The sequence below is a fragment of the Mugil cephalus genome, chromosome 1 (assembly GCF_022458985.1).
Source record: "Mugil cephalus isolate CIBA_MC_2020 chromosome 1, CIBA_Mcephalus_1.1, whole genome shotgun sequence".
In the NCBI taxonomy this organism is placed as follows: Eukaryota; Metazoa; Chordata; class Actinopteri; order Mugiliformes; family Mugilidae; genus Mugil; species Mugil cephalus.
The window spans coordinates 14,789,425-14,816,856 of record NC_061770.1 but is presented as its reverse complement, the minus strand read 5'-3'; the positions used below and the strand labels follow the sequence as shown (position 1 = coordinate 14,816,856).

At 44.3% G+C, this 27,432-nt stretch overlaps 2 protein-coding genes across 3 annotated transcripts in view; one reads left to right on the top strand and one right to left on the bottom strand.

Annotated features, from left to right (window-relative positions):
• Nucleotides 1-27,432, top strand: part of LOC125013968 (voltage-dependent calcium channel subunit alpha-2/delta-3-like) — a 119,413-nt gene that overhangs the window by 78,013 nt on the left and 13,968 nt on the right. Inside the window, exons 12-26 of one of the 2 annotated variants that reach the window (XM_047594943.1) lie at nucleotides 1,108-1,241; nucleotides 2,431-2,448; nucleotides 6,093-6,164; nucleotides 6,487-6,567; nucleotides 7,047-7,121; nucleotides 9,128-9,211; nucleotides 9,302-9,373; nucleotides 9,992-10,053; nucleotides 10,161-10,228; nucleotides 11,935-11,980; nucleotides 12,436-12,533; nucleotides 12,629-12,722; nucleotides 12,837-12,932; nucleotides 13,023-13,144; nucleotides 15,004-15,081. In XM_047594943.1, coding sequence (XP_047450899.1) covers nucleotides 1,108-1,241; nucleotides 2,431-2,448; nucleotides 6,093-6,164; nucleotides 6,487-6,567; nucleotides 7,047-7,121; nucleotides 9,128-9,211; nucleotides 9,302-9,373; nucleotides 9,992-10,053; nucleotides 10,161-10,228; nucleotides 11,935-11,980; nucleotides 12,436-12,533; nucleotides 12,629-12,722; nucleotides 12,837-12,932; nucleotides 13,023-13,144; nucleotides 15,004-15,081 — 1,200 coding nt within the window. The remainder of the gene's footprint in view (nucleotides 1-1,107; nucleotides 1,242-2,430; nucleotides 2,449-6,092; nucleotides 6,165-6,486; nucleotides 6,568-7,046; nucleotides 7,122-9,127; nucleotides 9,212-9,301; nucleotides 9,374-9,991; nucleotides 10,054-10,160; nucleotides 10,229-11,934; nucleotides 11,981-12,435; nucleotides 12,534-12,628; nucleotides 12,723-12,836; nucleotides 12,933-13,022; nucleotides 13,145-15,003; nucleotides 15,082-27,432) is intronic. The other variant, XM_047594951.1, reaches the window with a different exon arrangement.
• On the bottom strand, nucleotides 18,268-23,972 carry LOC125013981 (leucine-rich repeat and transmembrane domain-containing protein 1). The gene is made up of 4 exons (XM_047594963.1): nucleotides 23,317-23,972; nucleotides 21,317-21,701; nucleotides 20,992-21,197; nucleotides 18,268-19,781 (listed from the first exon to the last, which is right to left on the bottom strand). The coding sequence occupies exons 1-4, from the start codon at nucleotides 23,330-23,332 to the stop codon at nucleotides 19,213-19,215; spliced, it is 1,176 nt and encodes a 391-aa protein (XP_047450919.1). The 5' UTR covers nucleotides 23,333-23,972; the 3' UTR covers nucleotides 18,268-19,212.

Genomic DNA, 27,432 nt, shown 5'->3' with positions numbered 1-27,432 from the left:
GTACGTGTTTTCCAGGTTTTCATCTGCTTCCTCAAGCAGATAACGTCTGCCTACTGTACTGTATTCCAGGTGTAGCTGCTCTGCTGTTTACCAAGATAAGTAAAAAAAAAAAAAAAAGAAAGAAAGAAACGATTTGAAAGCAAGAGACTGTACTTCTGATCTGATTTGAGGTGACAGAGTGAGAGTCAGAGTCAGGATAGAAGGGTAGTGACAAAGAACATGTTTCCAATAGCATTTGTTATTTATATTATGTTTTATTTATTTTTTTTCATGAATCTATTGATTGAGTAGTTGTGTAGTGTTGAGTGTTAACTTAACACTAAATAATAACCTCTACCACAAATCAATCTTTCAATCAAACGTTTTCATATAACTTTATTTTGACCATTTTAGGAAGGATTTTCTTTAAAATATCGGGTCTTTAATTACCGTACATAATGTTGCGATGGGGTTATGACTTAAAGAAAATTGGACAACTCTACTTCAAAACTGCTGTCTCAAACTTTTAAGGTCTGAAAGCCTCTGGCGTTCTCATAGCGTTTGTGCTTCTGTGGTAGGCTGTTGACTGTATACACTATGGATTTTGAACCTCAAACATTATGCCTGAAGTGGGTGGAGGCCGTGGTCGCCATGTTGGATGAGGTTTAGTCTTCCCACGCTCGGATGCTCCAAATATGAACATGTGGGTCGTGTTGGACGTCGACAGCCGCCCACCCAACTCTCGCTACCTGTTAGCTCAGGCTACTGCTGGTCACTCAAGTGGGAATGCCCTTAATTATGCAGAATGAGTTCCCGTTCACCCTATTGTCATGAATAGTGAAATAAACTTTTGAGACCAAAATCGTGGGGGTCTATGGGGATTTGCTTCCAGAGGTTTCTGCTTGATATGTACCAGATTGAGGTCCTTGTTTAAAAAAAAATGAATAAATGTCCACACAGTACACACTTCTGATGATTGGGTTGAGGTTTTTCTAGTCATTGTCATGCTTGGCTTGATGTCGATTGTGTCATTCAGTCCCAGTTTGAACTTGCTCACACTCCATTGTATTGCCAACTCAAATCACCAATCTGCTTAAAATAGTTGCTGTTTCTTTTTCTGCCCAACAGGCTACTTCACTCAGATTTCCACATTGGCAGATGTGCAGGAGAACGTGATGGAGTATCTCCATGTGCTGAGTCGTCCCAAGGTGATTGACCGGGAGCACGACACAGTATGGACGGAGGCCTACATCGATAGCACTGTGAGTTGAGTGCGCCATCACGCCTTTCCTGAGGTCCAGTTCACACCGTGCTTGCTAACGACAACACATCTGCTGGGTCGCGTAGCTCTGTTATAAGTGTGGAATGCTGATGAACTGAGCAGCCCAAATAGCAAAACGCAATCCACAATGCACTTCGTTCGAGCTCGGGTTCTAAAAAAGCACACTTGAACTTTTGAGAACGGAGGAATAATGTAATCCAAATGAGAAGTAGCGGTGATAAAACGCGAGCAGACGGCCGACAGTGTGCTCTGCTCTTGTATGCCTGACCGTGCGTGTGTGAAAGTGTGTGTGAAGTGTGTGTAGCAGATGGAATCATTAAGTAAATGAGCCCCTTGTGTGTGTTTGGGAATTCTGTAGCGCGAGCAGAACATTGGTGAGATAGTCTCTGGTCCCCTCAACCCTCCATATCTCCATATGCAGAGGCGCACACACATTACGCGGAGTTAATGATGTACATTTGCTTTTCCTAATAATCTTTAATGCCTCGAAATGATCCAAACGCGTTAAATTCCCATGTGCTTTATAGCTGAGAGACACGGATATTATCACCTCTAAAATAACTCGAAGGATAATAACTGATCCCCAGGAGAGAATCCTCTGAAATCCATAATCTACACACAACATACCAAAGTAGTGATGCATGAACTATGATCCTTTTCTTGCTCAAGCTATTATTTGGACTGAGAATAACAGCTGTTTCTTCTCAACAGTTTCCATGTAGCTTAAGAGAGTGATAGGTCCACTAATCTAAAGAGGCAAAGGTAACTGCCCTCTTATGGAAATGCCCCAGGAAACTGTACTGTTTGTGTCTTCGGTGCTCTCCAACACCCTCAGGTTTTGCCCTTACCTGCCCTCTCCGCTCATCTCCTTCTCTTTATCCTCGTGACCCCATCTGTTTATCATATTTAATATGTAGACTCAACACTGACCTAACACTAATAGCCGTTTCCCTTACCATGAACCTCCTGGCCATAAAGCTCTCTCACGGTTTATATGTTGCAGCCAAAGTCAATGGACTTTACCCCCTCCCCTTCCCCCCCTCCTACTGGCGATCCATTCAGTGAAAATTGCACTGAAAGATTTTCTGAGACTCATCCTCAAATGTTTTGACCCTTTCTCTCTTCCTCCTCCTCCTCCTCCTCCTCTCCCTCCTTAATTCTCTCCTTAGCTCCCCCAAGCACAAAAGGTAAATGCTCTGGTTTGAGGCCATCTCTGTTTTGTGCTGTGTTGAGGTCTGCTGTGTGTCCATGTGCATGCGCATTTTGGTCTCTGACATATGTGAGATGAAGGCATTACCTTGGGCGAACCAGCTGCCATTCCGACCTGCGGCATTTCTCTTGTTACTGTGTCAGTGTCATGTTGTGCGTCAACCCCCCCCCCAGCTCAAGCCATGCATCGTGGTTGTCGTCGGTCCAGTTGATCGCTTTCCTCTGCACGTCCGATTAAACATGCGCACATGTCCGTGAACACGCGCTCACGCTCATTCCTCGCCAGTGACGCTCTGTTAGCCGTGCCTTGCCAGTATCCCCGACGCTGGCAGTGTGTACCGTGTGTGTAAATGTAAATGTGAGAACGTTTCGCTCTTTGGGTGTGATTTTGGTGTGAAAACAAGACTGCCTGTGTCATGTGTTTTGGTGGAATCCACTGGAACAGGCTGTTTTGCCGTCTTCTGGTTGAAAATCCAGTTGCACAGCGAGTGTCGGGATCGTCAGTTCTGATGCCTTTTTATTCGTTTGCTGCGTTTTATTTTTTTTCATTGATTCATGAATCATATGTGGGTTGAGATAAGCAGCTCTGTAATCGTAACAGTGATGACGGAGGAACAAAAGACTGCTTTGCCTCCCCCATCAATGTGAGCTGGGCGCAGAGAAGTCGCATCATCAGACAGCTGGCAGGACGTACGTCTGACGCGGTGCTGTTAGCCCGATAGGCCCGCGAACTGATTGACATCGAAACAGCTCAGCAGAAAGCGGGAGCGGATATCGCATTTTCCGACTTGATAATTGGGAATAGGCAGTGCCCCTCTGCATGTAATCACCCCAGCGCTGCTCTGCGACCAACACACATACACAACCTCTGACAGAAAAAAAAAACAGTCAGTGACAGGGAGACGGCGATAGGGTCCGATAAGAAGTTAGCAAAAAACTCCCGGGATTGGCTCTGTGTTAGGAAAGTGATGAGCATTTGGGATTTGTGTTTTCCGAGGCCGATGTGTATCTTGTTTCCCAGTGTACGCTCCCGCTATCTCTTCCCTCTCCTTAACATCCCATTCACCGCAACCCAGTGATCTTTCTTATCTCCCCTTTCGTTTTTTGTTAAATTTGACTTTGCCTCTCCCTCTCCAGCTCTTCCCCTCCACCTGTGCTCGCCTCTCCTGTTACCCTCCCTCTTCCCTCTTATCCTTCGTCTCACCAGCTTCATCCATCATTCTCTGGCTCATTTGGCTTTGTTTCCCACTCTGCCGGATGAACTGACACTGGAGCTCGGGGATGACGCTGGGGAGATGGGGGCGGGGGGGGCTGGGACGAAAGTGTCAAGGGGGGGTTGGGGTATTTGAGACCAAGTGTAGGGAGGGCCAGGGAAAGAATATACGGGATGTTGGGAATGATGTAAGTAAAGCCGTGGATTTGAGAGGAGGCTTTTTACGCGGACGTTCAAAGAGCCAGACTGATACTTGATCAAGCATGAAGACAGACAAATGGGAAAGCTGGGAGCAGTTGATTACCTTTTGATGATAAATCGAAGCAGTGAGCTGTTCAGAATGTCATGAGGGATGAATATGAACTCCACTATTTCAAAGCAAAAGTGTTCATATTGATTGAGGTAATAGAGAGCTTTCATATCCCATCCCAACACACCTGCGCAGTCATAATGTGTGCTGGATCTGCGCCAGTCCTCCTCCCTATGGGGTCTGTCTTTAGCTTTCCCCCAGGAGCCTACTGGGGGCTTTGCCTCCTTACACACACGCGCACCTTCATCCAAAAACTTGGTCTCCAAGGAAACGTGGGTCATTTCGTCGAGCAGCACACGATTTGTCACAGCAGCCTAGATTATGAGGTGCTCCACGAAACACCAAACACAAGCTAAGACCTCCGAGGCTCATAAGTACTTGGGTATGTCGGTGAGACGTCAAGTGTATTAAAGCCCAGTGGCATTTCTTTTTTATTCTCTGACCCACCGCAGAGGAAGGGACTTACACAGCTCATTTGCTCTTGACTGATGCAGATAAATCCACAGAGGCCGTAATGAGGCAGGTTTGGCCCGTGTGTGTGTTCACTTCTGACCTTGCGTTGCGAATTTAGCCGTTAGGTATGATGAGTCAAATTCTAGATACAGAGCAACTCTCTTAGGGAACCGGGGCACGGCCCTGTTGTAGGACACTCAGTCGGGGTTCAAGGAAGTTCCCTTTTTCCTCTCGGGGTTAGGATAATAAAGCACAGGTTTGAAAGGATTTCTTCTCCTTGGTAGGGTAAGAAAATATCCTCTTTAGCTGTGATGGTGCCTTTGAAACTAACAGATGCAGTTGCTGGCCACGCTCCTCCATGCAGCTCTTGTTATCTGCTTAATTACAGTATATAATTTCCCAGAGCAGCTGGGCGAGGCTGATCTTCACCAAATGCACACATGCTGAAAATGCAACAGATTCCTGTTTGCTTGCGAAGGGTACACATTGGCGGAAACTTGCTCAATAACAGCTTATGGGGACACAACGGGCGATGCGTTCGCAGGCCGGTGATATATGATCCAATAGACCCGAGCTTGGTAATAGATTTTGTATTTTTAGATGATGCTGTGTCCTTTGATCGATCCCGTTCTCCAGCAGCAGGGCTCTCCATTGTTACAGCGGCTGTACTTAGGTGTGCTTTGTTCTCTCTTTGATGTCCAGTACTGTGCTCTGGATTGCTATTACCAGCTGTCTGAACTCGGGTCACCGATTCCCCCTTCCCCAGCGTCTGAAGAAGACAGAATGGATACTAACAGTTTCCTGTCATTACCTATTATTACTGGTAGCAAAGGGGGCTGAGCATCGGAGGAAGGAGAGTGCACGGGAGGATTAGTTAAATGGGAGGGTTCCCAGAAAAACTACCATGCAAGGATCTTATTCCTATTTCCATTAATACAGCAGAAACAGGCTTATGCTTTTTGCCCCTCCATGAATATGAATTTTGTTCCGGATTTCATTATGCACCAATTACTTGCACATAAACGGCACGAGTGACTGACATTTTGAACATTTCTGCGCCGACGAGGTCAGACCGTTTTACGTCAAGTACGAAGCCTTCCTCCAGCCTCCTCGTAACGGCGTCAAGCTTTCATCTCCAACAGATATCGTTGCCAGATACAGACAGCCCGCCGGAAAGATAAATATCATAATTATTCCGGGCAGTCTTTAGAGAGGGAAGATACTCGGATCCAAACTAGAAGCGCTGCCTTTGGATGAGCTTATTCCGCGAGAGATCAAAGGCAGCCTGTGATTGAGCACATTTTAAGGCAAATAATAAACATGAATAAAACATGTCATGGAAGTTTTGCAGGTCCCTCAAGATGATAATATGACTGGGCCTGCTGCAGAATCCCTATCAATTCACTACTTAACAAGCAGCTTGAAAAAAAAAAGAAAAACACTCGCTGACTGTGACCAGCCAAGATGTTTCATATAATATGCATGAGACCATGCTGTGTGCTGTGAAGTTACATTTCGTTTGTAACTATGACAATAATGTTTCATCATTAACCCCCCCCCCCCACCCCCGTTTCCCTCCCACTTTTTTCCCCCCACCCTCTTGGCTGCTACCTTTCACTCTCTCGTCTCTCTCATGGCGTCCTCAGCTGGAGGACGGTCAAGAACCAGTTCTAATGACCACGGTGGCAATGCCCGTGTTCAGCACCAAGAACGAGACCGTAAGTTCACTCGCGATCAATCACACACTCAGTCACTGCTCAACTCGTCTCCTTCTGTAAACTTATGGTTCGATCTAAAAAGAAATGATGAGGATTTAAACTTTGCAACTACAGAGTCAAATTTTGAAATAATAATTAATAATGTCTGGATTGAATGGAAACTGATTTAAGTCCAAATGGAGCCATTTGGGTACAAAAGAACTGAATATATTTTATACATTGACATTTTTGTCATGATGAACAGCGCCACTCTTAAAGACTGTGTTATGTAAGTAACCTTTCAGATGCAATTGAATAATATTTGTAATGTCTGTGTTTCCAGAGAAACCGCGGCATCCTTTTAGGGGTGGTAGGCACAGACGTGCCCGTCTCTGAGCTGCTCAAGACTATCCCCAAATATAAGGTACTGCATGCAACATCTTGTGGTTACGTTGTAGAATAAGGACCAAACTCATATCTTTTGAACCATGTGACTAGGCTTTTTTAAATCCCATATCTGCACCTATACTAACTCCACTGCGCTTAATGCGAAATCCAGTAGCAGACAAATCAGAGTTTTGACACTTATCCACAGCTAAAATTGACAGGTAAATTACACACTACGGGTACTAATCCGTTCTGATAATGTCACATCCCTGATTTTTTTGTAGATCTGAAACTTGGTTGGGCATCAGGTCTTGTCATTTGAAAGTTTGTTATTTGTCCAGACGCGGCTGAGTGGCGCCATATTCTCGCGTCGAGAAGTTTCGATGCGAGAAACAGAGCCTCTGAAAGTGAAAATGACAAAGAGCTTGATTAGCGGAGGTTTACAATTAGGTACAGATTTGTCACGCATCCATTTGCTGTGTCTGTCTCTGTGCATGTTTGTGCGTGTCCTCCTAGCTTGGCATCCACGGCTACGCCTTTGCAATCACCAACAATGGCTACATCCTCACCCACCCGGATTTGCGGCCACTTGTGAGTATTACCTCCAGCACCATTCAGATGCTCTGTGAAAAAAAAGTTAACGGAGTGTGAACCTTATTATCATAACAATCCCTTATCAGCATGCCGAGATTGAAGTTCATATGTATGACGATATTTTGTAACTGTACGTGCAGCCGATGAATACTAACTCTTGATTTAATGTCCAGTCAGTTGCTGATTTTGTTGTCACACCGATGTGGAGACTGACATAGAAAATTAGTGTGTGATTGTGTGGGTGCTCCGCGTGCCATGTGAGTGTGCTGGCTGCGTTGTGGTATGTAGATGAGGAGAGTGTGTTCCAGGCCTCTGCTGTTCCGTGAATAGACAGAGATACAGCTACTGAATGGCTGTGATTAACTCTATTGTACTCACCCACTCCTCTCACAAGGGGTGAGGGAGCGTAGCGGGAGAGGGAGGCACAGGAGAGCGAGGGACCTGCCTGACGGGAAGATAGGTGCCGGGCGGGCGGGCGGGCGGGCGGAGCAGAGCGGGGTGCAGCGCAAGATGAAATTGGAGAGATATTGAGGGATGAGGAGAGGACGGACGAGGAGAAGAGGAGGAGACAGACAGACAGACAGACAGACAGATGGTTTAATAGTGGCATAATTAAAGACGTTAATGAACAGTGTTTAACAACTAATGAGGGGTGGGAGACTGTCCTCGCTGACAGATGAATGCAGTGGGAGATTCAAAGATACACACACATAGGAACACATGAAGTACAATTACTAAGTCCGGTACTCTGGCCCGTGTCACCTCTAATGTTCAAATGAAAGAAGCCGGCCGAATTAATGTCACAGATACAGATACTTCAAAGTTTTTCAGGCCGAGGACCCCCAAACTCAACCTAGTACTATTCATTAATATGCATTATTATCATCATTTTGCATTCAGTATTAAGCTATTCAAATAAAACACATATTCAAAGATTACTTTTTTTATTTCAAACATGTGCAACAGTAGGGTGGCCATGCATCTGCCGTAAATGAGTGAATGAGTGAAGCGCTGACTGAAAGATAACATCTTCTGCCTCCCATTTGTCCCTTTACTAAAACATGTTGGATTAATGCTAATGTGTATTTAAAGAAATGTGTGGGAAAATTGTGGGGAAAAATTAAAAAAATATATAAAAATGTCTAATCAACCAAAGTTTTTGCAACCCTGCTGCAGACACCTCTGGTGTAGTGGATGGGATGGATTGTCCATAATGGAGAGCAGTTTATGTATCGTTTTATTATATATTGCTTTATTTATGATGAAATAGACAAAGATTTCAAATTGACTTGCACAAGGCAACACTCGAATCATAGACGAGTGGTTAAGAATGGGCAAGAGACAGAAATAAAAGCATTAAAACACTTTACAGGCTGTCAGTTTTTCTCAGTAAAAAGGCCCCAGTTCTTGCTCTGGTGCAAGACCTGCTCCATAGAAACCAGGCGCCGGGTTCCGTGTTTCTGATTGTTATTGACACTGTATAAATAAAAATTTAGTCTCTGTGAATTCACATGTAGACTCTGCACATATTTAAGTTTTCAGTGCCTAGGCTTCGTTCTGTCGCCGTGCAGTTTAGAATAATTCCTCCGACATTCTACACGATTTACACAGTGTTCAATGTGCAACATGTTCATATTCAAGAAACCCTTCTATCCACTCAATATCTATATATATATATATATGTATATATATACCTATATATATATATATATATGTAGGTGTTCTTGTAGCGCAAGAACTAGGATTAATACGCTAATCCAAATGTTGCTATGACAAAGCGGTAGAAGAAGTTTTCCAATAGCATGATTGTACCGGTATCATGCTAGGCTAGGCTAACTGACAAGAAAATACGACCCATTGGTGAAGGCATCACCCTGCAAGTGTGTGGCGGGAGTTATGCTATATGATAACTGGTCCTAGTAGGGCCCCCTCTTTTCTGTTGTATTTCCTTCAGTATCTCAGCCTGTGCATGCATGTGTTTACATTGGGGTTTACGCGTCTAGTACGGAGACGGCAAGAAGCGAAGGAAGCCGAACTACAGCAGCGTCGATCTGTCTGAGGTGGAATGGGAGGATAAGGACGACACGGTGAGACTCTAGTAAACAGTCCGCATGAAGCATCACCACAGCTCTGCTTTCAATGTCAATCTGAGCCAGTGTACGTGTCTGAATTTCTAGCTGAGAAACGCCATGGTCAACAGGAAGACGGGCACCTTCTCCATGGAAGTGAAGAAGAGTGTGGACAAAGGGGTAAGCCATCCAAAACTGGGAGCCGCACACAAACGCAAGCACTTTTTTTTTTCTCCACACGGTCCCAGAAGGTGCACCAGAGAAAACACTCAGCAGAGAGAATCCACTCTGCCAAGGGGTTGCTACTCTTGGCACGGTCGTGGACGGGATTGACTTGGGGATTTTGTTTCTGATTTGGTTTGCTCTGCATGCACTGGTGTGTGTCTCTCAGTGTGTGAGCCTCTTATCTCCACCGAGCACATGTTGCTGAATATGGGGGAAACAGCAGCCCAGTGATTCTGTTTTACTACTCGCCTGTCGGAGAGAGAGGGAGAGGGAGAGAGACAGAGAGACATTCAGGTGTATGAGAATGTGTTTGTGCATTTGCATATTCAGAGCTTAGTAAAGAGCAGAATACATTAGCTTGATCATGCATATTCACAGTCTTTATCCTCATGCACTGCAGAAACACACACACTCATCTGCAGCTTAGCACGTCTGGACGGTTAAACCAAAAAGCATTTGGCCTCTTTTCCACTAGATGGAGCCAGAGTGCAAGGAATCACTTCAGATCACTTGAGTCGATGTTGGGTGCTCACCCTGTCATCTAATGGAGTCTATTAATCTCTTTTATTTCAGAAACGCGTTCTGGTTTTGCATAATGATTACTACTACACAGACATCAAAGGCACTCCTTTCAGGTAAAAACATTTCTGTTCAGAATGAATTGAAATATCACAGTTTTTCCCCTGCACAACAGAGAAGTAGCTTTTTGGACCAAAAAAAAAAACTATTATTTTACTTTCAGTCTAGGGGTAGCTCTTTCCAGAGGCCACGGGAAGTACTTCTTCAGAGGGAATGTCACAGTGGAAGAAGGTAGGAAATCCTGCTCTCTCCTTTTTCTCCTTTGAGCCCCATAATCTTTTGTTTTTCTTTATCTATTAATCCCTCCCTCACTCTCTTGTGCTCTTTTAATGTCAGTGCGTCTCACTCGGTGAGCATTTCTTTACACAGCTGCCGCAGCAGTTTTCCGACACTTCTCAGCACGCATTGCGCATATAACATTACCACCGTCCTTCCTCCGAAATGTGTAATGGCAATTCAATATATGCAAGGTATTGCTTGTATCACAGTCCAACCTTTTGATTTATTGAAATAAAAGTATTGTAGGGAAAAACAACACGTCGCTTTATCAACATATTCTAAAGAAAACATGTCACTGTTGCCGATAAAGTTGGAATCGTTTTGTTTTCAGACACATTCCTCTTTTTATTCCTGTTATCAGTTATATGTTTGAAACACTTTATCCATCAAGATTAAATCACACTGTCACAATCATTTCACAAGAAGTGGTAAAAAAATATTTTTTTCCCCCCAAATTTATGTGCAGAACTTTTTTTTTTTATATAGATATTGCAGAATTCTTAATTAAGACCAGTTATGCCCCAGTTATGCTCAACAGTTTGCTGTATTTATGGGAAGTCGCACTTGCAGTTCTGGAGAGCACTCTAGTTTGTGACATTATAATACATATTTATAATATTTTGAGAAGTAAATATTGAGGCTATATTATTATATAACACAGTTGTATTTTTTTTTTAGTTTCTGTAAATTCTGTATTTAAGAAAAAGAGAAAAAAGTTTTATCAGAGTACACATGTACTGTGGAAACACTATTTTTGCATTATTTTCAGTAAACAGTGAGCCTCACTTTTACTTGTATAAGTAATGAAAGTAAAAATAATCATGGCCTCTTTCGTATTTTCCCTCTTTCCCTCTTTCATTTGCCGCATTAAATTATCAGATTAATCATACTTATGGATTTAAATCCGGCAGTGGCATTTCAGTGTTTGAGCTGGTTTTAGCGACGCTAAATTTAACCTTTTCCCATTCCCTTGGATGGCTGAGCCAACCGTACACCGTCATGTTTTTCCTTTTTCATTTTTCTTTTTTCTTTTTTAAGTCTACAAAGCAGCTTGACATTAAAGCTTTGTAGTAAATTAGCAGTGCCGCGTTTCCTTTGCGAAATGTATTGGATTAGAAGTATTACGTTCCGTTATTATAAACATTCGTGCTCGCTCTCCGCCGCCCATCGCCGGGTCTGCCGTGGTCTACATATCTGTGGCTCCCACAGGCAACCTCACATACACGTTTAATAGAAATGCAGCGCTAATGAATTACAAAGCCACCACTGGGCAGGAAGTTAAATATTTCTTTAGTGGCTCCTTCGGTGTCTTGAATGTGTGTATGTCTGGCCCTGCCTGTGTGTGTGTGTCTATTTTCATGTCAAGCCTCATGCATGTTAATATTCATGCCGTGGTGTGTGTGTGTGTGTGTGTGTGTGTGTGTGTGTCTCTGTGTTTCTCTAAACATGTCCATCACGACGAGCCCCCTGAGCATGACTTGGCTCTTCCTCATCTAATCAGACCTGTCACATCCACTCAAAAAGCACATTTTTCACCCGCGGTGTGTGCTCGAGAGTGTGTGCATTCGCGACGCAGCCACTCAGACCTATTATTACGAGTTCACGACGAGTGCTTTTTCTTATTTATTTTAAGACATTTAGCTCTCGTTTCGTTGCAGGACTTCATGACTTGGAGCATCCTGACGTAGCGCTGGCAGACGAATGGTACGGTATTTGGACGCAGCTACACTCCCAGCCTCCTCCTTTATTCAAGTGACATCGTGATTGGACTAGATCCTAAATATACTGCCAAATTATAAAATCAATCAAAGTTGTAATTCCGCTCCAATGCCAACGGCAGCTCTTGGATCTGTAGGACTTTGACTTGATGCTTTGTGTCACTTGATGACTTGTGGTCACCGGAACTGGAAACCAACATCTAAACACATTACAGTAAATGCTTTTCAGACTAACCGAATGAAGTGAAAATAAGAAGGCCTTTGTCTGACTTCTCATTTTATGCATTGATTACATGACAGATGTTCAATTGTGTTTGCAGTTTTAATCTGAGACATCATTTAGGAGTAAGGACTTGTAACGAAAGCTGAGTAAGGCGCCAGCCGTGACTGTTTGTGTTATCCTAACCAGCATCCATATTTTCCGTTCTTGTTGTGTTCCAGGACGTACTGCAACACGGACGAGCACCCGGAGCACCGCTATCTGTCCCAGATAGAGGCGATCAAGGTTTACCTCAGTGGACATGAACCCCACCTCCAGTGTTAGTTTTTGTAATTATTAGCAAGTTACTGGTAATCATTTATAAACATAAGGTATATATATATAATATAAGCATTTCTGCCTTTTCTGTGTTAGGCGACAAGGAGCTGATTCAGGAAGTTCTCTTCGACGCAGTAGTGACCGCACCTTTAGAGGCCTACTGGACCAGCCTCGTGCTCAACAAGTCAGAGTATGTATATAAGGATACTTGCTATTTAAATTGTAATAGAAATGCCCCTGACGGACATAACTCATAATTTTATATTCTTGATGATATAAACTATATATTTTTTATGTTCGGTAGGAACTCCGACAAAGGTGTGGAGATAGCCTACCTGGGCACAAGAACGGGCCTGTCCAGAATTAACCTGTTTGTGGTTCCTGACGAACTGACAAACCAGTAAGTAAGCCGAGTGTGTGAAAGCTGTCCGAGCCTGTACTCAAATGCCACGCGCATCACTCGTGTCTCCTGCGTCCTCTCCGCTTCAAGAGACTTCCTGACGGCCGAGGACAGAGAAGGGGTGTTCAACGCCGATCACTTCCCTCTGTGGTACAAGAGAGCGGCAGAGCAAGTTCCTGGAACTTTTGTTTACTCTCTGCCTTTCAACTCAGGTAAGACCGCGAATCATTTCACCCTGTAATCCCTAGAGTAAATTGGCACTCTGAATCGTTGTTGATCCCAGTGTTACACAATGAGGTTGCGTCCACATAAATACTTTTTTTTTTTTTTTTTGCTGTGCTTCTTCTTAGCATCCATACTACTCTCTCATTTTAGGGTCCCTCAAATAGAGACCTAAAGAAAACTTAAGGGTTGTTTTGTTGAACCTGCAGAAACGGAATTTTTGGAAACAATGAGTCAGATACAGGAGCTTTAAAAAGAAAAAAAAACGTCTTCCCACGTCTTATTTTCATGGAACGTAATTTTACCTGGGGACCTCTAGTAGTTAGAAATAATTGTAATATAATAATATATTGTGATTGTTTTTAAAGTAAAAATTACTCCGCAAATTTCAATCCTATTTTCATTCTAGAGTTTTGCTTGATTTGTTTCTGCTTTTCATGGCCTCTTGTCACTTAGAGATCAAAGTTTGGGCAGATGTTAGGCGCAGATGTGGCTGACGCATTCACCCCTTCAGACGGACGGAATCATGATGTGTTCATTGTACGTGGGGCCGATTCAAATGCTGCCAGGTCGTTGGTAATTTCTACCCCGGGATCTCTTCACATCGCGTTTTATTTAAAAAATATATATATATTTATATATTTTATTATTAATCTGAATTTGCAAAGTAACTAAAGCCATGAAATAGTGTAGATGTGTTAAATGGCCTCACACTTTTGGTGGAGTGAAGCGGAAAGTAGCCGAGACATCGCAGGGTTTCTAAACAGTCTCGAAACCACATGACGTCCCAGGTGAAACTGTAGCAGTGGATAAAGATCCTGTTATCGCTCAAATATGTTGCTGTATTTATGTTTTCTCCCGCTGTGGCTTATGCTCCAGTGTTACTTTCGGCAAAAGTTCCACCTTGTCTTCAGTTCAAGCTAAAAAAAAAATCCCCTCAACCATCTGCTTTTTGCTTACCCTGGCATGCCTTCTTTGCATCGGCGGTCCTGCGATATGCATTTTCGGAGACGTTAAAATGGCCAGATATTATTTCTGACACAATGTTAAAACGCTTGTCTGCATGAAGATCGCTTTCCGCGTTAACCGTGCTTGCGTGGATGTAGCCTCAAACTGAGGAGAATGATAGATAGCACCACTAACAGCCTGGAAGCTGAGAAGTGAGTTATAAAGACACACTATATGTTTTGCGCAACTAATTCAATTCACTCACTCGTATTAGACTTCTTGAAATTTGCTCTGTCCCTTCTTCTCCTCTTTCCCCCATATTTGGCTGTCGTCTCTGGCTGCGCGTCTCTGCCTCCCCTTCCTCTCTTATTAATTCTGGGTTGTGTTCTTGTGGACGGGACTGATTGCTGCGGGTTGAAATAAGATACGTTAGGAGGAGGTTCAGCCCTTTCCATAGTGACTGGACCCAAAAAACACACACGTGGACACACATAAAAAAGACGCACAAGAGCGTTTTCAGTTTAACTTTTTCTCTAAGACGCGGTTTCTCCTCCGGAGGGAGAGTGTGTTCTCGTCTGTCCCCGGCCTCAGGCTTTCCATTAGTGCCAGCTAATACAAGTGATCTGAAAGCCTCTTATTTACTCGCCGGACTAGCCTCAGATGCACTCTTCCTCTCTGGACCGTGGTAGTCGGCTGTGTCCATGAAATAGTACTCTGTGGTATTTATGTTCAGTGTTTCTGCCTCCAATCACCCTGTGGTCAGTTCAGAACTAATACGAGGAATTATGATATGACTGTGATTTGAGTTCACAGTGTGTGTGTGTGTGTGTGTGTGTGTGTGTGTGTGTGTGTGTGTGTGTGTGTGTGTGTGTGTGTGTGTGTGTTTATCTGTGTGGTTTAGGATCAGAAAACAAGAGCGTCGTATTGGCCAGTACCGCCATTCAGCTTCTGGATGAGAGGAAATCACCCATAGCTGCGGGTAAGTCGGATCTCAAGCGGCTCCTTCACACTCGTTCATAAACGCACACCAGACACTTCTACGTTGAAGACGACCGAAATATTTTCTTCCTCACTCTACTATGATTTGTTTTCCCGGTCTGCAGTTGTCCACTTTGACTTTTTCTCCCCTTTTCGGGGCGGAAAACACTGCCCGCGTGCTGCATGAAGGTCCAGCATCCCAGAGTATTTTTGCCTGAATGTATTAATAGAAGCTGGTTTCTTAAACGCCTTTTGTGCGTCTGCGCCTATATTTAAGGCACATTATGTCCTCGATGGCTTCTTTGTGGTTTGCCTCGTATGACATCCTGGTGACTCAGACGGCCCACAGTGTTACGCCCATGTAGTGCAATCAGCAAGTTTTTGGTACCAAGCGCGGCCCTCGCTCCAACGGCCATCATCTCGGTTTGCGGAGGGAGGGAACAACGCGTTAAATGGAATTAGCAGGGGCAGGGGGCGGGGTGGAAATGTAGACGCACGGTTTTTGCCGCAGCGATTACCTTGAGAGACGTTGTGACGTGACATCTATCATCACCTGTCAACTTCCCCTCCCCGGCCGCAAGATTCGCGCACAGTTTCGTAACTAAATCAACACTTTTACCACGATCCTGACAAGTTGATGCGTTAAGACAGTAAAAACTTAGTTTGCGTGTGTTTTTTTCTTTTACACGCACCGAGGGTAAGTGCTTACTTGGCAAAATATCTAAATAAAGAAGTTGTTGCTCCAAAAACTTCCAAGCTGGTACAATGAGCAAAATGTGATCATAAAAATCAGATATGTCTTTGCCTCGGCGCTGCTCCCGAGGCAATGCACAGTCAGGAATTTCTTAATGTTTAGTTCTTTTGGACGTTAATGCTAACCGAATAACATTTAGAAATCACATGGCCTAGCATTTTGAATGAATTACATTTCAAAGACGCTGTACAGCACTTGTCTTATCAGTTCAAGTGCCCCAGATCCAATACTTAACGCAGTGTTTGAATCATACACTATACGTACAAAGAAAAAAGAAAAAAAAAAAGAAATCTTCAGATGATGTTCGGTTCGCCTCTCACAATATGTGATCCGCGCGGAGGAAGGGTGAGTAGGGACATCTTAAGGAAATGCAGTGACAAGACGAGAGAAGAAATAAAAGGGCGCAGAAAGGAGAAAATTATTTCACGGTGCTTGAGTGCGTTGACATGAAAACGGTGCATTGTGGGTAGGCTTAGCCTTGGGGAAACCACTGGAGCAGAAGGACAGAGATGGGAGAGTCTGTGTGGTGCCACAGCACACGCGCACACATACAGACACACACACACACACACACACACACACACACACACACACACACACACACACACATACAGGCAGAGCGTGCATCAGATTTCTAGCGGAGTGGTACACAAGCAGCCCGCAGTTTACACCAGCCTACACTATTATTTGACCCTGCTGACTTGTTGTTTTAAGTTAAAACCGTTCTCTCGAATCCTGTTTTGCAGAGATCCAAATGACTATTCAGAACCCAGCGTTTACAGAGGCTCTTTTGTTACAGCAGGAGCCGATGCACACTAGCACTGATCATGCTTATCGGATCGGGGGATGTGTGTAACGACGACTTTATATAAGCGAGTCCGATGGGAGGAGAGATGTAGGCTAGAATGCAAATTTAGCGTAGGCCGGTTAGGGCCAGTTTTCACTGCCCCGCGCTCCACTGAGCTGCAGACTTGCGAATACGCTAATACACTAACTTAACAGGACAGGCTGATGACATCACACACCACGGGCGCTTGCAGACACCGCTTGAGTCACAGCGCCGCTGTGTGCGCACACGCACGCCTGCGTCTGTTTGCGCGTGTCCATGTTTGTGGTCACATCCCGAGCCACGTGCAGCGAGTCTGCTGCCGTAACGAACGCGGACCCGTGAAAGTCAGGTCAGGCGTTAAGACCGAAGGCATCTGTGTACATTCACGGGCCTCAACACTGCGCTGCGTAAGCTAAACATTGCTCGTGATGGATGTTGTGTTGTAATTATGGATGGATAGTAATGGACGCTCGTGAGGCGCACAGAAACTGAAGGTTTTACGCAATCGGGAAAAAATCCTCCCAGTGACATAATTAATTAATTAATTAATTGAGATAATTAATTGATTCAGAGGCAAAATTCTGAATTCCGAATGAGTTCACAAATAGTGAACCCAGCTTTAGAAATAACGGAACAGGAAAAGGAAAATGTTATGCTGCAAATTATTAACCAAATAACAAGTTTATAGCATACATATATGGATAATATATGTATATGTATGCATATATGTGTGTATATGTATATATACATAGTAATATAGTAATATGGAAAAATAATTATTTTGTTCTGAGGACATTACATCATTGGAGCATTGGACCCTTTACTGACCCTCGAGCACACACATATTTGGACTCTTGGCAGTGCACACACACACACACACACACACACACACACACACACAAACACACACACACACACACACACACATACACACACAACATTGAGGCCGTCTTTGCACTGTGCATGTTATTGAACGGCCACTTGAGGCTTGGCCCAAATGCGAGTCCTTCCCCACAGACTATCATGTCATAATTCCCAACTTTGCAGCAGAAATAAACATGTTTTCCGGCCAAGCAGAATTTTTGTTTACTTATTTGTTTAAAATATATCAAGGCTTCGATTTATTTACAACTAAGAGTCAGGTGTCGTTAGGTGGGTAAGGGTAAGGCCTATGCTTCGTCACATCAAGCTTTAAAATTTCTTGCTGCTAACACTATGGGCATCGTTTGAATTTCATTCGCTAGCTCTTTGACACAAATAGCATATTACCACATTCAAAAAAAAGAAAAAAAAAAGAAAAAAGGAGATGTAGCTCTACTTTTTTTTGATAATAACTAAATCCTGATCATTTTTATGTTTTTCTGACTGTGGAGAAAAAAACCTGCTAGGGTGAACTTGTCGGTTAGTGGCTAGCTGCTCTGATGACAAACTGAGATCCCTGTCACAGAGGTTGACATTTGTACATACAGTATATACTTTTAATTATCTAGTAAAGGTGAATATGTGATTTAGATCTTTAGCGCCCCCCTTAAGGGAGCTCAGACCCCATGGCTTTGAAGATAGATTACCCCTTTTAAGGATGCTCCTCAAATTAATTGCAGAGAACAGGTAAAATGTTTCCTTTTATTTTATGTAATACATATTGCAAGACATGACTACTGTTATGTAATCATTGACTCACTAACAAATGAAACTACGCTGACCTCAAGAGCTGTTCTTCTAAACGTGTGTGTGTATTGGTGTGACTGTGTGCAGCAGGATGACAACACACACTCATGAACTCACAGAGTCGTGGAAAAACAACCATGCCGAGCCCAGGTTTTGCTGTTTTCATTTTTAGTTTGTTTCATTATTGCTTCAACGAATTTCCCATTTTCACGGAGTGGTCAGAAAAAAAAAAATAATAATAATAATCCTTTTAATCCTTTAGGAAAACGTATTTCCTCCTCAGAACGTTTTCTTGATATTAGGCACAGACGCTTGAAATGAGCATGTGCATACAGTGTACATATTCCCATGCATTCTTCAGCACAAATGAAACACAAAAAGTCTCAGTCTTGCTCTCAGACACTCACAACAGTGATACAAACAACTTAGGACAGCAGCTGCCTACTAGGAGTTTTCAAAATTACGTCAAAAACAGATGAACAACAGTGAAAAGACAACCAGATTCTAAAATCCACTTTATAAATACCAGAACTTTACTATTATATCTAGAAGTACACAGTTATAAATATATAGCAATTTGTTCCTATCTGTGATATGCATTTCTCAGACAAACTGAAATTTATATCTTTGAGTTCTTTGGCCTGCCCCTCAAACCCGCATACAGTAGAAGATACTCTCCTCGTCAGTGCATAGTCAAATACCTGCGGAATTTAGCTACCCAAATCTCAGAAATGAGGTGAACACACACAAAAATACATCATCCCGCCTCTGTCTCCCTCTCTCCGACACATATGCACGAGCACACACACATGGCATCCAGAGACAGTTAGGTTAAAGGGTTGAGGCCCAGGTTTTGAGTTCAAGGTTGATGTTTTCGTCCCCTAGGCGATGGCGTTCTCCAGTGGTTCCTTCTCGTCGGCCGTGGCGTGATCCGCCCCCTGCGCCGCTGCTGCCAGCTCCTCGTTCTTCTTTAACTCTCGCTGGTATTTGGCCATGATCGCAGCGTAGGCACATCCGTACACTGCTGCTGCCAGCATCATGAGACACACGATCCCACACACCACGCCGGTGATGATCACGGTGGCGATAGCGTGGCGCAAGTTGACAGGCCGTGGCCTCTGCTTAGTTTCACACTCTACCATACCCCCTCCTCCTCCTCCTCCTCCCCCTCCTCCTCCTCCTCCTCCTGCTCCTCCTTCCGCTCCCCCACCACCACCAAAGCCCTCCCCCATTGCCATGGGGATATGGAGAGTGTGGCTTGAGGGATGAGCATGGTTGCCATGGGTGTGGCCTCGCAGTAGCCTCTCAGACTCCAGGTGGTGTATGTTGGCAAACAGGTAATGGTAGCTTGTAGTCATACAGGCATGGAAGAGCTGGTAAGGGACTTTCTGAAGGTCTCTGTTCCTCATTTCTTCTGGCTGCAAGCAGATTACTTCATCCACGACTCCACCTTGGGATCAGGAAGGAAGGAATAGGAAGAAATGGATCATTGTCATGGATGTCATTATGCATTAAAAGCTGCTAATTACTCATTTCCTTACGACAATTATATCATCATGGCTGGGCCTAAACGAGCCCACTACTTCTCTTTTTATTTTATTTTTGTGTTAAATCTAGAGTGTAATAGCTCACTCTAAGTGGCAGCGTTAGAAAATGAGATATGATTAACTGCCCGAACGGAGTCTCAGTTGGATCACCGGAGATTAACGAGTATAGTCTGTTAGAGAAAGCACTGAGTTAGGGCTTCATCAGCTGCCCTCCGCGTGTCCCATAAATCTCTCTGTTTTTCCATCTCTCCGTGTTCACGCCGAGCGCCGAGCGTGCTCCGTCGCACACTTTCTTCCCGCCTGCGTGATTAACCACTGTCTTTCCATTAAGTATACACTCTCGCATCCTCCATTGTTCCGTTTTGCGGTAATTAGAATTTGCAGCCTTTGAGACGAAAGCCGTGTCAGGGTCGCACAGGCATGTAGGCCGGCCGTCTTACTCCGTGCAAGACGAGCTTTCATTGCACAATGGTAATTTTGTTATCTAAAGCGTGCTGGGTTTAGCCTTGCATGGAAAACAAAACGTTTAATCGCCCGTAGACTCTATCACTCGCTGCAAGGACCACCGCCGAGCTGCACAGTGTTAAGCAGATTCTTATTTGTGCATGAACCAGTAGTCACAATAAAGACTCTTGACTAAATATGGACCTCTGTAAACAGTTCTACTACGATGCTTGTGGTTTCTTCCCCAAAGACTATCCTGATTAAATTAAATATAACAAGTAAAAGCGACATCTCTGTACCCTCCAGAGCTACACACTGACTCTTAAATGCTGTGTCAGATGCTCCAATGAGAAACATATAAACAGATTTTCCATTTCGAGGTCGAGACTCCCTTTGTCGTAAAGTGTGGTCTTTCTCACTCTACTTATTTTAGGATACTTGCTTACGCTAAAGGGCAGCTTTACCCATGACTTGAGTGGTTAGGTTTCATATTGCATAAGCAAAAACGTCCTGTAGCAGCCTAGTTGCCGGTCCTCTGCTAGCCACATCTCTTCTGCAAAAGGTAAAACTCTATAGAAATTGACAGTACCACCTTTATTTAATGCTCTTCCCAAAATCCATTATGAATGAAGAATGCTGGAGTGTTGCTTGAGCTTCCAGTGGTCTAACCTTTAAACAGGTAGGTCTCCAGCCAGAGCTTGAGGCCTATGAGCTGGCAGTCACACTTCCAGAGGTTGCCTCGTAGCGTGAGGCTGTCCAGGTGTGTCAGGGCCTCAAGGAGGGAGCGGTCCAATCGCGTTATTCTGTTGTACGCTAACCCCAAGTGGCTGAGGTTCCTCAAACTGTCCCCCATGGCTCCCGGCAGTCCCCACAAGCTGGCAGGAGGGACATGGAGAAGGAAATGAGATATGGTTCAGTGGCTTACATGGCATCTAATGTATGCTCGACATGGGCAACACAACAAATTTGATCTTTTCCAGTGTCAAGGCTTAACCTGTTATGTGAGAGGTCGAGGTGTGAAAGCGTGCGGATCGGGCCGAGCAACCGCTTGTCAAGCTCTTTTAGGCTGTTGTAGGCCAGGCTGAGGCGCTGCAGTGTCCTCAGCCTGAGCAGAGCAGTGGGTGATATAGATGTTATGGAGTTGTTCGATAGGTCGATAATGCGGACGAGGGGTATTTCCCTGAAAGCCACTGATCCCAGCCCCCTGATACGATTGTCTTGCAGATACAGTTCTTGGGTGTCTGGATGCAGTCGTCGAGGAATGTCATAGAGGCCTCGGCCCCGGCAGTCTACTACTTTGGTGTTGCTGTTGCAGCTACACTCCTTTGGACAGGCATGTGACAAAGACAGGGGGTAGAGCAGAGCACACACCAGTATCACTGCGGAGACACAGGGACATATACAGGGGTTAGACATTTGAAAGTATGGGTAGATTATATGCAGCACATAAAAAAGTTTAAAGCTTAGTATTTTTGCACTACTATTATATAATTGCGTAGATTCATACCAGCGTTTTGAACTGCCATGGCCGCCTTCATAGAAATAAAGGTGACATTTGTTTTGTTTGCTGCTCACGTAGCTTTGTTCTTGGTGTAATAAGCTAGAAAGTAAACTTCTTACTAATGTGCCAACTCCCACCTCCCGCCCCCTGAGAGAGTGGCCCTCAGCGACTTCGCCGAGGCCTCACAACCCCTCACCCACACACAAATCCATACGCAGCACATATTGGGTGTCTGATTTCCTTTGAGATGACTTCACATGTCCATTCCTTCTGGAACGTTACGGCAGTATTTATAGCATCGGCTCGACTAGCTCGAGGCTCATTGAAATGAAGCTCTAACCCGAGCCCGCGACTGTAGCTAGCTCGGAAGGTGCAGTCGTACGCTGGATTGCGGATTGGTAAATAAGCCGCGCTGTGGAACTTAAATGCCCTTCATCTCAACAATCCTACAGCTCATTTTTGTAGCTGGGAATATTCAATAATTTCCGTGTCTTTTCCCTCTAAATCAGGCAGCATGTCACGATGCACGTCTGAGTCTTCTGACAACCTGATGCGTCTTTCCAGAAACAAAATGATAATAAACCAACCACTGAGGAATGTTAATGTGAGTTGGCCTGCAAAATTTGTTGTGTGAAACTCAACACACAGCTGGCATTTAGCATTCAGCAGTTAACAAAAGTATCTTTGCCTTAATGCTCCTGTATTCATTGAGTGAACACAACGTAAAATGCAGTCTCCTTCATTCCTCTTGAAGAAGTCGCCATTTTTTTTTTCTTCATTAGCAGGTGGACTTCCAGGTGAAAGATCCAGGCGCAGCAGCTCCCAAGTCTAACATCAGGTGTTGTTTTGGTACAGTGGCTCTTGGCAGTTTTGCTGTTATGATATTATCTTACTTGCTCCAAAAGCAAAACGGCAGCATAACACGGCTGGGCTCGGATTTAGCACGCTGCGGCGCAAAGCCCCGCGCTAATTGCATACTTGTTAGTGAAATTAACATGTGCACGCAAGGATGCGTCGTACATGTGTGCATTTGCTCGGAAACAAACTCATAAACACACGACGCGTACACAGAGACGCGTAAACAGTGCATCAGCCCAGCGGAGCATTGGTAACAGCAGCTCTGGAATGAGGTCAACGCAGGCTCTTTGCTTTGATGTGTCCCTCCAGTCCAAAGTACACACAAAGAAGTTTGCAATGTCACACACATAAACCACAGGGAGCAAGTACCACTTTAAATCATCTCACTTGCAACGCACACAAAAACAACAGACTACACACTAATACATATTTATATCTGACATATAAACATTTCATTTTGCTTATTTTAATGGGAGATCTGAATTATTTTTATGATCCCTCAGTTTGCACAACATATTAGCGTTGACACCTGATATCAGTCTGCCTTGCCATGCACACACGCGCACGCACACACACACACATTCACCCACACAAATGCATTCCCACTCTTTCACCCCCGGTGATGGAGCTCCTACCTCTCATATCTGCCATTCTTCTTGCATTCAGTGTTCTCTCTGCTCCCTGTTTTGGATTGTGGTGGCTGTCACCGGTTGATGATCCATTAGCCCTTAGTGAGGTTGAGATTAGCTCATCCTGACTCTCATCTGTGCTGCAGGCGGATATGGTCAAAAAAAAGTGGGTGCTGGATCAGAGGACCTGGTCAGCAGCGGAAACCTGTGATGCCCTCTGGATCCCCAGCACTGCCTGCGAGGGCATGAAACTCCATCAGAGCTGGCAGATCAGAGCGGAGAGCTCACTGCCAGCCTGGGAATCACTGGAGTTAGGAAGCGCTGCCTCTCTCTCTCTCTCTCCCTCTCTCTCTCACTCTCTCTCTCCCTCTCTCTCTCTCTCTCTCTCTCTCTCCCTAACTCTCTAGCCTCTTATCTTTCTCCCTGTTGATCTCTCACTATCTCTGAACCTCTTGTTCTGCTTCATTCCCCGCATTCTATTTCTCCTCCCGTCTAAATTTCTGCTCCGCTGCCGACACCGGATCGGCACCCTGTCCTCCCCTCGTTGTTTTGCTCGCTCGCTCGCTCTCCCCGTCCCCAGTTGCATTGGTGTGTGTGATGGTGTGTCATCTCCCCGTGGACAGCTGTGCCTCTTAAATCACAGCGTTCACTGGCATTCACGCTACCCTCCTTTTGCTCTGGCAAGCGCCGACCTGGGGACAAAATTAGACCCGGGATGCGGCGCGGTCTACGCAAACGCTTTGACACGCGGCGAACATTGTCAGAGGATGCCCGTTGCGTTGGCATGCTCCGGTGATATTATGCATGAGCCTGTGGGCAGAAGGGCAAGGCAGAACACGCCCCCAGCACAGCAACACAGCACACATGAGTGCACACACACGCACGCGCGCACACACAGTGGGATGTTAAGCTGTTGCAGTGAATTTACATGGATGTTTTTTTTTTGTTGTTGTTGTTGTATGTAAATGGATTGACCTGGGTTAAGCTCACGGGAAGGAGATGCAAAAAATAAATAGACAAGGGAAGAGATTAATGATTGAATCATTGTTAATGCTTACAAGTTGACCTTGGCTTGCAGTGTCCTCCTGTCCAACTAAATTTAAACCCTTTCTCCTGCTAAAGGGCATGACAATTATTTTCATTTTGTCAAATGCAGCGTAAACTGATGTCTATTTGTGACAAGTGTTTTTATTTAAGTAAATAACCGCTCGAATTGGTTGAAAGTATGGGCTTTTAATGACTTACGTATCGATGCACGTGTTTGCACACACACACACACATGCACGCTCATTTGACTGCACACGTAACTACCTACACAGGCAAATACATCCTCAAATGTGCGATGACACCTTTGTATTTGCTAAAAGCCCATACGGTCCGTTTTGTTAGCGCTGCAGCGTTGAAACAAGTTAGAAAACGAAAAAGAAAAGAAAAACCAGGGAGAGAGATGAAGAGAGGAACATGCCCTAGAATTCCAGCTCTGAGCAGAATGCAATATATTATCACCACGTGACTCACACATCTCCCGTGACGCGTTCAATTCATGTGGCATTAAAGCCTTAAGGGCAAACTACAGAGATGGCTATTTGCATATGATCTTTCCAATTAAATCTTGAGGCTCGCTCGCGGAGCTGTTTGAAATGAAAGAGACAGCTGTTTAGAGTATTTTTTCACCAGAACTGTTTAATTATAATTATTTTTTTTATTCATCTGGATGGAACAATCAATCAAGCCTCAGCTCAGATTCGTAGACTGCCGTGCCGCTGGCTCGCCGGTGGATTTACGAGTTGACACTGAAGAGTACGCTTGTCTTAGACACGCTTTTGCTGTCACTGGAATGTGAACTGGAGCCCATGCTCCAAAAAAAAAAAAAGAAAAAAAAAAAAAAAGAAACAAACAAACAACACATGTCGGAGGGCTACCTACTTGCTACAGCCTGCAGCCTACAGATGGGCGTATACGTTCGGCCAGTCCTTATTAACATCTGTAGGCTTCAAACCGGTTGTGTCTCTGCCTGGGTTTGCACTGATAGGAGATGGGGGCGGGGTGGATTTGGAGTGGATTTTATGTCCCTTCATCTTTGGATTCATAAACCCAGCTCAGGGCGTAAATATCCCCCAAGTTCTTAAATCATATCTAGGAAAATTAAATGTTCCCCCGTAGTAGAGAAAATTCCTCAGCATTAGTGGGACAGATTTGGGCTTTTGTTCTGAGCGTACTTCCAGGTAGCAGTCAGCATACTTTTAACTCTAATACCAATCTGCAGAGCTAACCCTGCACTATTCATATCGGATTCAGGTTAACCCATTCTTCCCCTTGCTAAACACAGACACCCTATAAACAAATCTATTTTTTTTTACATTTTACATTACATCGCAGATACACAAACTAGTTTATTTGAAGTGGAGAGTCCAGTGTCTTTGATTGTCTTTCTTTAATGGCTTAGGTTCTTCCCGATTGTTACCGTGTGTGTGTTTCCATTGCTGCAGCCCAGCATCTTAAATTAGCCTCTCCTCTTGGGTTTTCCATGTGGGTGTAGAAATGGTGGGCTGCTGAAAGGATCTGGCAAAGCGTATGACGGGATAATCTGCACCTGTTCCTCTGGGCGAGAGCTAAAACAGGCCACAGTAGCGCCCCGCTGCACTTAAACGTTGGCGCAAACACGCAATCATGCCAGAACAAGTGTAAACCCAAATAATATTCCGCACGTAAAATATGCCCGTCACGTGTTGGCATCCAGTGAAGCTTTCCGTGTTTTGTGTTGTAACATAAAGGCTTTTTATTTTGATCCCGTCTACGGGAACTGTAGATGGAGAAATGTTCCTTGTTACTGGAAAACAATGCCTTTTCGCAGTTACTCTCATATGGCCACTGTGTCCAAACGCAAAGCTACAACGAAGGACTTAAGATATTTCACCACTCATCCAAGAAGCATGTTCCAGTCTAGATCTGGAACAGTCTGATTCTGCAATCTCTCATGAGTTGGGTCCGTCAACCACCACATGCTCACCTGTAACTGGATGATTCAATTCATCAATGGGCAGAAACTGGGTGAATGGGGGGGTGGAATGTTTTGGGAATGGAAAAATGGATGATAAATTGTGTCTCAGTCCGCCGCCCCCGTTCAGTGAGGGCTTTTCCAATTTGACATAGTTGGCTTCCTTTACTCCTCTCCTTCAAACCAAACCTACCGCTCATTTAGAACCGAAGACGCTTGTTGGATGAGTGGCAAAACGTCTTCAGGAAAACCCCCAAAAAATCCAGCTGCCTTTGATTTAGATTTGGTTTTGGACCCGCTGTGGCCCTGATGAACATACACTACCAGTCAAAAGTTCTCATTCAATTCATTGAGATCCAACTATTATGCTATAGTATTATGTTCATGGAGTCATATGAAATTATTGTCGTACTATTATGTGCTCTATATTACCCACATTTCATAACAAGACCAAATCAGCAAATGGAGCTGAATAACACTAATTAAGCCTCAGTTTATTATTCAAATCAACTTCAAGGTATCTAAAAAAAAAAAAAAAAAAGTCTGCTGCTGATTCTGCCCTTTGAAATTAAATGATTTACGCACTTTGCATTACCCATCCTCTACTGTGGCTGACACAAAGGAGACTAAATATAGTTTGTGCTCCACTGCAATTTTCATAGTTTCCCCTGTATCTAATAACAGGTCTATATGAGCCCGATACACCAGGTCAGAAAATATCTACGGTGGCCGATCAATATATCTTGCGTCGTTTATCGTCCCAGCTCTTAAAATCTTAAATCTATTCAAACTCCACATTCGCCTCCGTTTAGATTACTACCTGCGTGCTCTGGAAGGATTTACGAACCCCCACTGAGAAAAGGCGAGGGCCCTCCGAGTCTTAGTAGCATGGGGGAAGTGGGAGAGTAGGATGAGAAGAAGAGGAGGGTAGTTAAAGCCCATGGTGGATGTGTCAATCTTTCCGCAGCCAGCGCTGAGAAAGCTGACACATTAAATGTCAGCGACTGTTTTTTGTTTTTTTCTTCATTTTTTTTTGTTGTTTTTTTTCCCCCAGTTGAGGAATTCTGGTCAGATCTGTACATTTAGGGACCCGCTGTGATGAGGCTTATTAAAGCGAGAGCTGC

What these genes read in the sequence shown, in the direction of transcription:
- LOC125013981 (XM_047594963.1), bottom strand. An exon ending in CTCGACCTCTCACATAACAG is followed by an intron (nt 21,198 to 21,316) that starts GTTAAGCCTTGA and finishes CCCTCCTGCCAG; the next exon opens with CTTGTGGGGACTGCCGGGAG. An exon ending in GGAGACCTACCTGTTTAAAG is followed by an intron (nt 19,782 to 20,991) that starts GTTAGACCACTG and finishes CCTGATCCCAAG; the next exon opens with GTGGAGTCGTGGATGAAGTA.